Genomic DNA, 12832 nt, shown 5'->3' on the forward strand with positions numbered 1-12832 from the left:
GTGCTGTAATGCATGCTTTATTGAGCTTAAACATGACACATACAAAACACAATTATGAGACTACTTATGTGCTCTAACAGTGGGTTTAGATTCTTATTGTGACTTTACATTTTTTTTTCTCAACTACACATTGTAAAATAATAAAGGTTAAAAACATTCCAGAGCTATCAAGCAGTAGCTTAACAATAAATTTCTGAAAAGCACAAAATATTTTCCATGCATATGCAACAAGCATTTAAACAACACTGAGAAACTTTAAAACTGAAGTTAAATATGTCAGACCTAAGCACACATTAATAAAATGTTTAGCTTTTGAGGTTTTTTCCATCTATAAGTCTTGAAGCTTTTATTCCATACAGAGAGGGCAAGAATACTTGATATAGCCAATAGATGTTAAACTTTCTACTACTACAGGACTCAATCCATTGAGTTATGATGGGACTTTTTTCAGTTGTAGCATCTACTACCAGCCTTCAGAGACTGAGGTGACAGTCAAAGGTTGGTATAATGTTGACAGGAGCATTTATACCTGCCAGAAGTCTCCCTTTTCACTTGAGTAACCCTCCAGGGCTTAGATATGCCACCTTGAAGTCAAACAAAGCTTATTTCCTGGTGCAAAGAAATCACACACTCCATGGTAAAGTCTGGCTCTACATTTGTAATCATTCTGAGCCAAAATGCAAAACTGTAATATTGAACAATAGCAGCCAAGTAAAAAATTACAAATTTATGTTTTGCTATAAAAATTAACAATACAAGTGTATAAGCCCTTCTGTAAAGTACACCCATTTTCACTTTGCTCAAAACAGAGAAGTAACCAAGTTTAAATGCTGAAATTTGGATGAACTATCTTGAAAAAAACCTCACACTGGTAAAACAGCAACCAAATAGAAGCTGTCCATCAATGCACTATGCCTAGAAAGGGTAATAGTTTTGTTATAATATTAGGATTCACCAGTCCCAGCTCAGTTTGAGTTCAGTTACTGAAAGATAGATATTTTGTAAATTTTCAATCACAAAGTGTGTTAGGAGAAATGTAAAACCCAAACTGAAGAAGTATAAAGAAACAATCCTCTTATATAGTAGACACTAGAATATCTACTCCAACACAAGAAAACCACACACAGCAGTTACCATCCTTATGGTTTTCAACAGAGACATCTATTTAAATAAAAGTAAGTTAATGACATCCCACAAAATAACATTGGGTCATATGTAAGCTTTATATAAAAGATATTTATGTCCTTAAGGCACTGATAATGTTCAGATTCAGTGAAAATGTCTGTAACTGTTAGAGCAGAGTGCTTTCCTGAAGATAGAAGCAAAGTGTCTCAAAGCTTCTGACACTGATAGATTCCCAGCACTCACAAAGATCTAGAAACATGAAGTCCCTTCTCACCCTCTGTCTGATCACTGCTTGCCAAACAGCTTTCAGATTTCTTCACATCTTGGAATATATTGTTGCATTTTGCTTCATCTGCCTCAGTTATGCTGAAAATACAAGGAGACTAGGAAAAATTAATATTTCCTATACTTTTATATTTACATCAGTAAAATGAGATCTTACAAGTGACTCTATCATGCACATACAAAGTTTCATAGCATTTATCTAATTCCTAAAGTTTTCATGTTCAGCTGCAGTTGTTATGAGAAAAAAATGTTCAAATGGCTATTCAAGCACAGTAAGATAGAGATTTTCCTGTACAGCATTTGGCAAAACTTCAACAGAAGGATCAGAGCACACACAGACAGAAGGCATAACTACAGGCTGCAAGTAGTGGGCTTTTCACTCAGGATTCAACCTCTGGATAAAAGTGACTCTAAGTCATCCCTAGTTAGAATCATAATCTTAAATCAAAGAAGCTAACACTGAAAAACTGCTAAAGTCTTTGTCAAACTAATGTTCAGTAAGCAGTGTCTGAGAGATATTTTAAGACAGGCCCTGCATGTGATGTGAAAGCTAGACCTGCATTTTTCCCTGGATAATAAATTATGATCTCTCACTGTCAAAAGCTACTTTGTAACAAAAGCTCATATACAAACAAAAGCTCAGGATAACCCTTCATACATCTCAGTAATTCAGCTGCAACAGCTCAATGTCTCCTACCATATCATTGAACTTTGGGGAACTCAGGGCCTAACTTCCAACCAATTTTCAGTATCTCCTTAAAAATCCCAGCTCAAATGGGAAATAGGCCAGCATACCAAGGTTGTGTATTTGAGGTCATAATCTATTATCCCTGAAATTTGCTGTAAGGATTACACATCTTGCAACAATGAAGTTTTTCTAAACTGTATCTACTAAGCTTCTTTGTCAAAACTTGAAATTTCTAGTTCCAAAAGCCCCCAAATTAACTTTGACATAAATTGGTTACATTTTTCAACAGTCTTCAGCAAGAGACTTTTACAAAAGTGTGCTACATTTGGAGGCTGCAGTAAAACAAGAATTTAAAATTCTTTTTCAGGTAGATACATAATGTCATTGAAAATTAAATAAGATAAATGTGAAATAAATTTAGCTGGTTTTTGTCACTTAACAGGCTACTTATAAAACACTGAGTCAAATTAAACCAGTTAAACAAAATATTTCTAGCAAAGCTAAATTAATTTCCTCTTTCTTGGGTGAGATTAGAACACATGATGTATAAAGAACTAATACCAAACAGAATAAACAAACTGAACAGTAAGAACAATATACTTCTGATTAAACAGTCTCCTTCTAACAGGACTATGAAGCTCTCCATCAATGGTTATAATTGATCAGAACTGGGTTCCATGACTCAGATATCCTAAGATGGAGTTGCAGAAAAGGGTGGTAGAAACTATTTTTGACTGAACCATTAAGCATTATTTGCCACGGAGAAAGCTTTGAAAACCCTCAAACTGTGAAATGAACAGTTACAGGAAACAAGCACACATACCTGAAGAAAAAACAAACATTCTTTCCTGCTTCTATGAAGTAGGGATAAAAGCATTAAATTCAAATGTAAGAAGGTCAAAGTTGAAAAACACCTACCATAAATGTGAAGATCTTCTTCCATTTACTACCTGATAGAGATTCTCCAGTAACTTTTCATCCCAGTAGAGGTCACAAAACTTCTCACAAATTCTATCACAGAACATACCAAACTTAATTCCCTTTAAGTTTAAAATGAAGTTACCTTGTTTAAAATAAAAAGAACAGAAACAAATAAAAGAGGGAGAAAAAAAATTAATAGCAATATTCTTACAAATCAACGATAATAACATACAGAAGAAAATGCACATACCCATATCAAAAACTTCAGCTCCATTCTCTAAATAACCATCAAATGCAAACTCCTCTTGTATAAGATGAATAACTTCCTGGAGTAAAGTGTCATTTGTTGTGTTCTGATGGGGCAGGACTTCATCATTGAAGAAATTACAGCTGTCTTTACTCACTGAAGTACATGATGTGTCTTCTTGTTCAGTGAAAAAACTGTCTATGCTGGTAGCACACTCAGTTTCTTGGCAGTTGGTTTGAATAACTGGGCTACTTTTATCAAAGTGGTTCTCTGTATTAGCAGTCTCATGACTTTGCACATTGCAAAGGGAGGCATCATTTTCTGCTTGCATGCTCATTTTATAACTTGCAATAGTACTTGAAATTAGCACTGGCAAACTGTGATAGCAATCATAAGCAATTCTTGAGCGAAGAGGCTTATTTGGTATTTGTTCTGATACAGCCAAATGTACTGGTACAAATGTCAGAACTCTTTTCTCTGAGTCCTGTTTGAGAATGATGTTATTTATGTGAAGAAAATTAGGAGATGTAGGACAAGCTAAAGAGCTGGAGGGATCTTCAGATACAAAGCTCTTCTCTTGTAGAGCATGTGAGGAATCAAATGGTGATGGTAATGTAACTGTAGAAGCAAACATATTGCCTGAGTTTTGCTCTTCTGAAGACATCTGGAATGAGTGGCTTGGAACTTGTAAGTCGCAGTCAGGTGTTTCAGGAACAGTTTCAACTACACCTGTATCCTCAATATCACAGCTTTTGGAGTCTTCTATATACCCTGATTTGTTGTTGTTCATATGTTTTTCTTCCCTCATCTCTTTCTTGAATTGGTCAGGAACTGGTCTTTGAACCTCTCTGGAAAAAAAAAAAACCAAAGAATTTTTAAAGGAAAATTCAAATAGATTTAACAATGACATTTAATCTTTAACTTATTCTGCTTTAGGATATACTAACTTTGTTATATTTGCATCTTGTTGCAAAATAATAGGCTTAAAGTGAGTTGCAGGAGAGGTGAATGCAACAGGTAATGTTGCTTTCTCACAATTTAGTGAAATCTGGCATGGTACTGGTCCTTTAACTGCTACAAGTTTACTTTCACTGGTAAAAGGCACAAATCCTAAAAGCAAAAACACAGAAAGATGATCAATATGTAGAATATAAATGTAAAGTCAATGTAAAGTAAGTAACAATTAATTTACATAGAAAAACAATTGCATATTGGACTGAGAAATCTCTTCCATGAAGAACTGAACTAGAGAGTATTAAACCAGAGTAAACATGTCAGAGCCTGACTGCTTACCTGGACATGACTCTGAAGGGTCCATTTCATGTTTCTCGTTTTTAAATTCAAAAGTGACGTGATTTTGAGACATGACTTCTTCCTCAACAGCCTAACAATAAACATTGAAGCCCAAATTGATGTTATTAGCATTTTCTTTTTTCAAATTCTGCTCAGCACATTATTTAAAAAAAACCCAATCCTCATATACACCTTGAATATTGCAACAACCTAGTCATGCCAAGGTGAGGAATTAAAAAAATTACATACAGAAGTCTAAGGACTACTAGAACTGTTTGGAAATCTTGAGAACTTGGTACTCAAAGTTTTGAATAAACTCAGTTCCATGAATTGACTGAATCTTGTGTGCCTTATAGAAACACATTTGAAACACAAACAGAACCCAAAAATTAGATATTAATTTATTCTGTGGGGTGGTAAATAAAAAGAGAGATTATGAAATTAGTTACTTGTTCTTCACCCATATAGACTCTGGAGTCAGAGCATCACAATCTGCAGAGGAATCACTCTAACAGCAAGAACTAGGAAAAGGCAATACTTACAGACTACTTGAAAATACGTTAAAAAAACCCCAAACCAAAACAACCAAAAAAATCACACCAACAAAACCAAACCCAAAATCTAGCTACACTTGCAGGCAACAAAATCTAACTGGAATACATTATAGAATTAATTGAAAATACATACAAAATTAAAGAAAGGTGGCACTCTTACCTTAAAGATGGGTTTACCCAATAATGTCAAAATACTTTTGCTGTTTACACCTTGTTCAAGTAAATAATGATTGCATGTCTAAAAAAAATTGTAATTTTCAGTCAATAAATAAGTTTTCAATCAAGTGAGGTATTCTTGGACAAGGACAAAGTCAAGATAAATAGTCAATTAGAAGTAATCTAAGTTTAGGAATTCTTATGAAGCTTCTCCAAGTCCAAGTACCTTGATAATTTAAATATAAATTAAAAACGCCCCTCTGTGTCCCTAAGGAGGTAACTTTAAAAACAAAACCCAAAGTGACTGGTTATGATTTAATTAGATATCAGTGTATTACAAGTATTAAGCTATTATTTTGCTTTTAAAAATACTAAAATGAGACTTTAGACACAACTAAATCTAGTAACCTTAATAGCAGCAGTTAGAGAAGGTCTTTCTTCAGGGTTTTTTCTTGCCATATCCAGAAGTAGTTTTTTAAATTTTCTTGGCAATACTACTTTGTGACTCAGTGGAACACTGTATTTTGCTGCCATCCACAGAACTGCAGCAACACCATAAATGCAGACCTATTGGTACAATGTAAGAGACAAGAAAGATTTGAACAGACTAAAAAAAGCCTCCACTTCAAAAACAATTCCAGCAAATTACCCAAACATTCCCCCTATTTCCTGCCAAAAAGAAAAAAATCTTACTAGAGTTTTTAAAGTACAGATTACATTTGGCTTTTGAGGGTGCTGATGAAAATCCCAGCCCACTTCAAAATCTAGTTGTTATGCATGCAGGGCCAAAAACAGCAGCTATTCTTCTACTGTTGGAGTAACAGACATTAATTGTCTTATTCTTTACCTAAGAAAAATGTATTTTAGAACCATTTTGAAGAATTCCTTTCTCATGTAAAAAGATTGCTGTAAGCTTCAGCATTCTACCATGTGGCCAGCTGCAATTTACTTAAAAAAGGTCAGGATAATTCAGCAAGTAAGTGGCACACAGTAATTACGTGCTAGCCAGCACAAGTCATATTTTATAGAGAAGATTACACATGTCAGAAGAATGAGGCACTGCATATTTATTTTAGCAATTATTGTGCTACCTGCAGCTAGACCAATCGAAGTCTCTCCAATGAGGGACCTTGAAAAGGACTTGGTCTTTACCAGCTTTCTTGTTTTGTTTGAAGAATTACAATTTTCAGAGTCAGATTTAGTCCACTTAAGGCTTAGTTTTCATATGTTAGCATGTACTACAAATGCAATTTTAAGAAATTTAAAGCACCACACTTTACGTTGTCTCTGAAAGATATTACAAAAACTCGATGGACAGAACCATAAGCACAGTAGAAAACAATGTGTTCTCATTAAACAATGTTTTCTGGCACTCTTGTGAGCAAAGCGAACAGCAATGAACAAAACATAACAAGTAAGTTCACTACAAACAAAATAATCTTTTGAATAGTTCCATTTGAACCATTGAAAAAAAGCTACTAATAGGTACAAAAACACCTGGAATGGAGAAAGCAGCTCAATCAAAATAAAAATAATTTTCTTCCCCTTAGGTTTAGAACTCCAAGATTACTCTAAATTTATTTAGGAAAAACTTGCCATCCAAGCCATTAAAACCTTCAAGGAAAGTTCTTTTTACTGTTATTGTGACTTACACTACACAGATTCATTCCCATACCGTAAATTGAACTGAATGCTTATAACTAGAAAGTTATACAGCCATCGGGAAAAAGGAAAAAAATCCCATCAGCTTATTCTATATATAATAGAATAATTGTTGTAGAAAAACAGGGAAACAGATTACTTCTGATATTCTAAAGAAAATAAGGCATAAAGACTTTAGGATTATTAATTTCTACTGTCTGGTGAAACTGCTGTATTATATTTCAGGGTTAGTTTAAGCTTCTGAAGCCTTTGAAAAACCTGCATATTGGATCAAAGCAGTTTAAGAAATTTAGGAAAGTTATAAAAATATTTTCTAGTTACAGATAGCTTTACAGAAAATTGAATGTTTTTAGTAGATTTTTATGAGCTTTTATTTTCTGATTCATGATTACTATACCTAATTCCAAAGAACTCATGTGATAAAAGGCACATATTAATTAATCTCTTTTCTTGTTACATAACAGAAAGGTACTGTAAATTCTGTTCCCCTGACTTTTAAGATCACTGTGGTACAGTTTGCAATTCAAAAGTAGTTGCAGTGGAGACACATTCCCCTGCTATTTGACATTTTTATTATCTTTGTTCTAAAAGCTCCTTATGGTTTTTATCTACAGGAAAAAGCTCTAAGAAAACTATATTGGAAAAAGACATCATTCATAATGTTTCCAAAGTAAATACATACTGATAATGATATTTTTATCCAGTCTTCTAAGTGTGAATAATGCTTGGGCTTTTGCCCAGATAGTCTAAGTTAATGATCTTACTGTGACCTTCAGAATGTGAAAAAATGACTTAAAAGACTTTAGCAGCCTGTCTTACTGCTAAAAAACTGAAAATAATTAAGTCTTATGGAAAACCATCAAATAGCAGATTTTTGGCAGTTACACCAAGAATCCTGGAAGGAAAAATTATAGAAGCAACTGATTTCATGAGAGATCAATATATGAAAAAAGCCTCACAGAAAACATTGGGAGAAATATTAACACAATCTTAGAAGAGTTTAGCTTTCTTCTCCAACTAGCAGAGGGATAAAACTGTCTTTTGATAAAGTACAAAGCAATCTACATAACCTACCACATTACCTTCTCAGTATCCACATCCTCTTCTTCAATTTCAGGAGCTAAATAAAATACATCACAAGATTCTAAATGAGAAAAGAAATCAGAAACAAAAGGTAAGATGTTTCTTTCTTCTCCACTTCCCCTGAAAAGAAATAAAAGCTGAACATGCAATCTCTTATTTTACCTTCAGCTTTTGGAGCAGCAAAGAGGATCCTTCCATGGCAGTCAATCAGCACAGAGTCCAAACATAAGACCACTGCGGGAAAAAACCCCAAAAAACCACAAAAGGGCAAGGCATAAGTATCTGTTCTTGTAGCTATTTAGCACTAATAAAAGTAAATAATTTTATCAAAGAATTTACAGTGTCAGAAATTACCCTAAAATAAACGATGCTTTAAATAACATTTATGCTAGAACAGACACAAGGTAATAAAGAGACAGTAGCTGTGTAATTACCCAAGGCAATTTCTGCAGAACAAAGACAAGAAGTGGAAAAAAACCTGGAAGTTTACTCTCTTTATACCCAGCATTGAAAAGGAAGGTCAAGAAAGAAACAAAACAAAACAAAAATATAAATACAATAGGTAGATATACTCCAGTCTTCTCACAAGGTACCAATAAAAGATAGTCAATTTATCTAAGAATTTAAGTCTCCTCCTCCTTCAACCCCACAAAAATAGAGGGTCATCATCTGGAGAAAGCTGACACACAAGTGGCTAGATCCAAAACTCCTCTGGGTGCAACAGGATATTAAGTCCAGTTTTTCACAAATAGTTATAATCACATTTTCTCAGTGAATAATTGTTACATAGGTCAGTATTTGCAGGGCCATGAAATTTTCCATTGTTAAAAAAAATAACGGGCTACTAAAACTATTTTAAATGATCTGAGGTCTTCAGGAACTTAACATTAAGATAAGGAGATCATGTCCTATAAAGTTGGTGTTGAAAATCTTCAGGCAAAACTGTGTCTATCTGTTTGCTAACTTCAAAGGACATTTCAATTTAACATGTTTTAATATATTAAGCCAACTGGCCAGTAAGTAGTTCTCTTGCAGTCCAACTGTAGCCCTATATTTCTAGACTACCATCAAATGCACCGTTCTCTTATTAAAAAATTAGTACTAGAAGAATAGATTCTTAAATTGAATAAGAGATTAAAACATTAAAGGTATTAATTATGAAATAAGATATTAAAGATGTCTAAGAGACACACAAATAGTAATTTATCAATAAATAATTAATTGAAGTGATCTAAGAGGAAAAAAAGAAAGAAAAAAAGGCAGTAACATTCTTCCTTTTTTTAGTTGTCTCTACAAACCACATATAAAATTAAATTACTCGCTATGCTTAACATAAAGGCTTGTCTACTACCTTCAATAATATTTAAGTTGGACCTGAAGTATATGTCTTGAAAAGCAAAGCTTTCCCAAATGAGAACCTTTGCTGGTTCTTTCTGCAGAGGCAGCTTCATGCTCATTTGTCTTTGTTTGTCAGCAGTAAATGCCCCTGGCCCTGCTCACACAAACCTGATCTCAGCTTGTTCAGTACAACATAAGAATCCTCACCTGGGCTCCCTGAATCACCCACGAGCAACATGTAAGCAACATCCTCTGATAAGAGGAGAGGAATTAAGTAAAGTCCCAATGGAGGTTACAAACAACTTCTGTAGCAGAGTTGAATTAACAAATACGTGAAGAAGAGGCTAGCTTTGGGATATGTTTTCTTAGCCAGGTAATTCCTGCTTAGGATAATGAAAAAAGTGTAATCAAGGAAGGATTTGGAGAAAAAGGCTATGTGAATAAATAAAAAATAATCCAGCTTCATATATTTAACCATGGCTCATCATTTACCAGTCTCACTCTACTATTGTCAAGACAAAGGATTTTTTTACAAGATGTATTCAAAATATCTATCAGCTTCACCTTTAGTAAGTATTACTCAAAAGTCGAGAGAACTTTAAATGTGTGTGTAGCAATGAAGCAGTAACACCACTATAAACCTTTCCATAATGCACCACTCCCCTCAGAACAGGCAGAGAATCCTCTTGCAAAAACATTCTAAATCTGAAACCAATATTCAACTTCAAGGTAGCTTTATTTGTCAAATACAGAATTTTTAAGTTAAGTGCCTTCCATTTGGTGGTTTCTATCATTATGTTCCCTTCTACAGGCTATATAACGTTCAGATGACAACTTTTAATATTTTTAAGACATGCATTTTTAAGAGAGCAGTAACAGAGGCTGGCTAAGCATATTACATTAGAATCTGAGCCATTATGTGCAGTTATCTGAAACCTTCAGAAACATAAGGAACATGCTATAAGGCTGAAATAATCCTTCTCTTACAAGGTATATTAAATACTTAGTTTTATGGGTTACAATTCTTAAAAGTGTTCAGAATCTTCATTTATGGCTTATTTCCTTTTAAGCAGTTTTACATAATAGAAATAAAATAACTGAAGCTGAAATCCAAAGAGATGCAATAAGTTTTCTGTGCATTACTATCCAGTTGTTCATATTCACTTAAAGGCTTCAAACTCATCCCTGCCCATACTCTCAAAAGCAAGTTTTTTTAAATTAAGGAAAAGAAATGGTGGTGGTGGTGAAAACCTCTGCTCTGTTTATCAGAACTGCTAAAGGTTTATAAGCTAACTGCTAAAGGATTAGTATAAAATAAACCATCATTCAAAATGTCCATGGAAATCTAAGATGGTCTTCTGAGTTGCACACAATATATTCTAATTTTGCCAAAGGACAGTTCCCTCTTCCTCTCTCAGAAGTTTATTTCTGATAATTTGTCCATAAATTGAAGCATAGGGGATGTGGAAGGAATAATTCCATGACAAGATCCTGGGTACTTTAAAATGACAAAGGCCTGTACTGTAGAAAATAGGTCAGGAATCATTTGTCACAAAGAAATCCATGCAAAAGAGGAAGTTTTTTGTTTACATATATATATATGTGTGTGTGTGTGTGTGTGTAAAACTTATTTCCTCCTGCTTGATACAAGTCACAAGTGTTTTTCTTAAAAGTTGAAGTACAGATTCTCCATTCCCAAGAAGTCTAAAATTTGTTTCATTGCTTGAAGCCAAAGATTAATTTCTGCTGCAAAAGCAATCAAGATTCAGAATTTAAAAAACCGACCTATATATGAGACATTCACCTATATATGGAAGAAAACTCCAAATTGAGTTTTGTCACAATTTAAAGGAATCAAAATAGAAATATCTGCACACAAAATGAAAGTCAAGATCCTTTCAATCAACAGAATAAAGGAAACATTAACACAGCGAACATAAAAAATTGGGCAAAATACTTAATGATAATTAGACTATACCTGGATAATCTATGCAAGTCTGCAGAGTACATAAACACTCATGACATAATGCCCAGAGTTCATAGTCTTTCAGAGGCCTACCATACCAGGACAACAGGAGTTTTAGAGAGATCCACTGAAAAAAACAGTGAGGATGCAGAAAGTTATAAAAATTATCACAAATTAAAAATATTTACTAATACAATAGAAAAGTAAATCCTAATATAAAAAACTCAACTTAAAAAGTAACAAGAAAATATATTTATTGCACTTACCAGTAATGAATTAATACTATTTATTAAAAAAGCATGGCACAGTCAGCTAACAGTATAAATGAATTGTTTCTTAATTCCTTCAGGAAAAGTGAGCTGTCTGGAAGGTCTTTCTTATCATACTAAGAAAAGACTCTTAAAATGTCCATTGTATAATAGAGATATTTTATGATGAAATATAATTACATAATTATAGGGACAATGCCTAGACTGAAAAACATAAAAAACTCAAATGATTGCCATCAACAAAACAGTCCCACATTCCAAACCTTATTTACCCTGACAGTTGCATTACATGTCTTACCTTAAAGATTTCATCAACATCTCTTGTTCTTCTGTGAAAGATGTTAACAATATTGACAGAATTAATGACAGATTTATTTGAAATCCCAGCATGTTGTTTTGCTTTTAATCACTGGCTGCTCAATTTGTAGTAACAGCATTTGTTTTTCTGACTACCAATTTAGCTTTTGATATCTGGCATAATACCTTGATGTGACAAAGATACTGCTCCATGGAAACTTACTGTTCTTCAGAGACACGCTTTACATTTTGTCGTTTTTCTTTTTGGGGGTGGTGTGTGTTTGTGTGAATCTAAGAATTAGAGATTTATAGTAGGGCACACACACCTTCCTGATCAAATTGTGCTAATGAAAAAGCTCATCTCTAGTAGCAGCTCTTGACATCAGCTGCACTTCATGATCTCTGTTCATCTACCAAAGGAACACTAAAAAGTTCATTGTAGGCAGAAACCTCTGAGTGAGAGCAGACCCAAAGAACTCTTTTTAAAAAACAGCACAGCCCATTTTCTCTTACATATGCAGTCCTGAATGAGTCAATTTCAGGCCATGTTAGGGAAAAGAATTACCAGAAGTAATTCAGGATTAACTCTGGAAAAAACCCATTTCACCCTCAAAAAAATCCCCAAAGAAACAAAAATCAGTCAAATAAAAAATAAACAAACTAACCGAAAAGAACCTAAACAAAAAATTGAAGCACAGGAGACAAACAAAAAACCCTCTGAATTGTTTTGTTGCTTTTACAGACACCTTATATCCCAATCAGTATTTGTGAAATCTGCATAGACTAAGGGTCTCACCCACACACAATGGCACTACATCATTAACTTTGACAAATCAGCCTCTGCACTGTCATTTACTAAAGTAAATTTTTCATTCTTTTACTGAGATGCTCTTTGGATTTTATCATGAGATATGTAATGAGCTGACTACTGCATTGAATTTCATAAAG

The 12832-nt window shown here is 33.8% G+C and overlaps 1 protein-coding gene across 3 annotated transcripts in view; it reads right to left on the minus strand.

Annotated features, from left to right (window-relative positions):
• Positions 1–12832, minus strand: part of KNDC1 (kinase non-catalytic C-lobe domain containing 1) — a 57298-nt gene that overhangs the window by 12439 nt on the left and 32027 nt on the right. For all 3 annotated transcript variants that reach the window (XM_066554116.1, XM_066554117.1, XM_066554115.1), the window contains exons 7-16: positions 11331–11445; positions 8177–8248; positions 8014–8075; positions 5678–5836; positions 5274–5351; positions 4560–4650; positions 4214–4376; positions 3270–4114; positions 3017–3161; positions 1400–1491 (exon numbers count right to left, since the gene is read on the minus strand). In XM_066554116.1, coding sequence (XP_066410213.1) covers positions 1400–1491; positions 3017–3161; positions 3270–4114; positions 4214–4376; positions 4560–4650; positions 5274–5351; positions 5678–5836; positions 8014–8075; positions 8177–8248; positions 11331–11445 — 1822 coding nt within the window. The remainder of the gene's footprint in view (positions 1–1399; positions 1492–3016; positions 3162–3269; positions 4115–4213; positions 4377–4559; positions 4651–5273; positions 5352–5677; positions 5837–8013; positions 8076–8176; positions 8249–11330; positions 11446–12832) is intronic.

The sequence above is a fragment of the Molothrus aeneus genome, chromosome 8 (assembly GCF_037042795.1).
Source record: "Molothrus aeneus isolate 106 chromosome 8, BPBGC_Maene_1.0, whole genome shotgun sequence".
Taxonomy (NCBI): Eukaryota; Metazoa; Chordata; class Aves; order Passeriformes; family Icteridae; genus Molothrus; species Molothrus aeneus.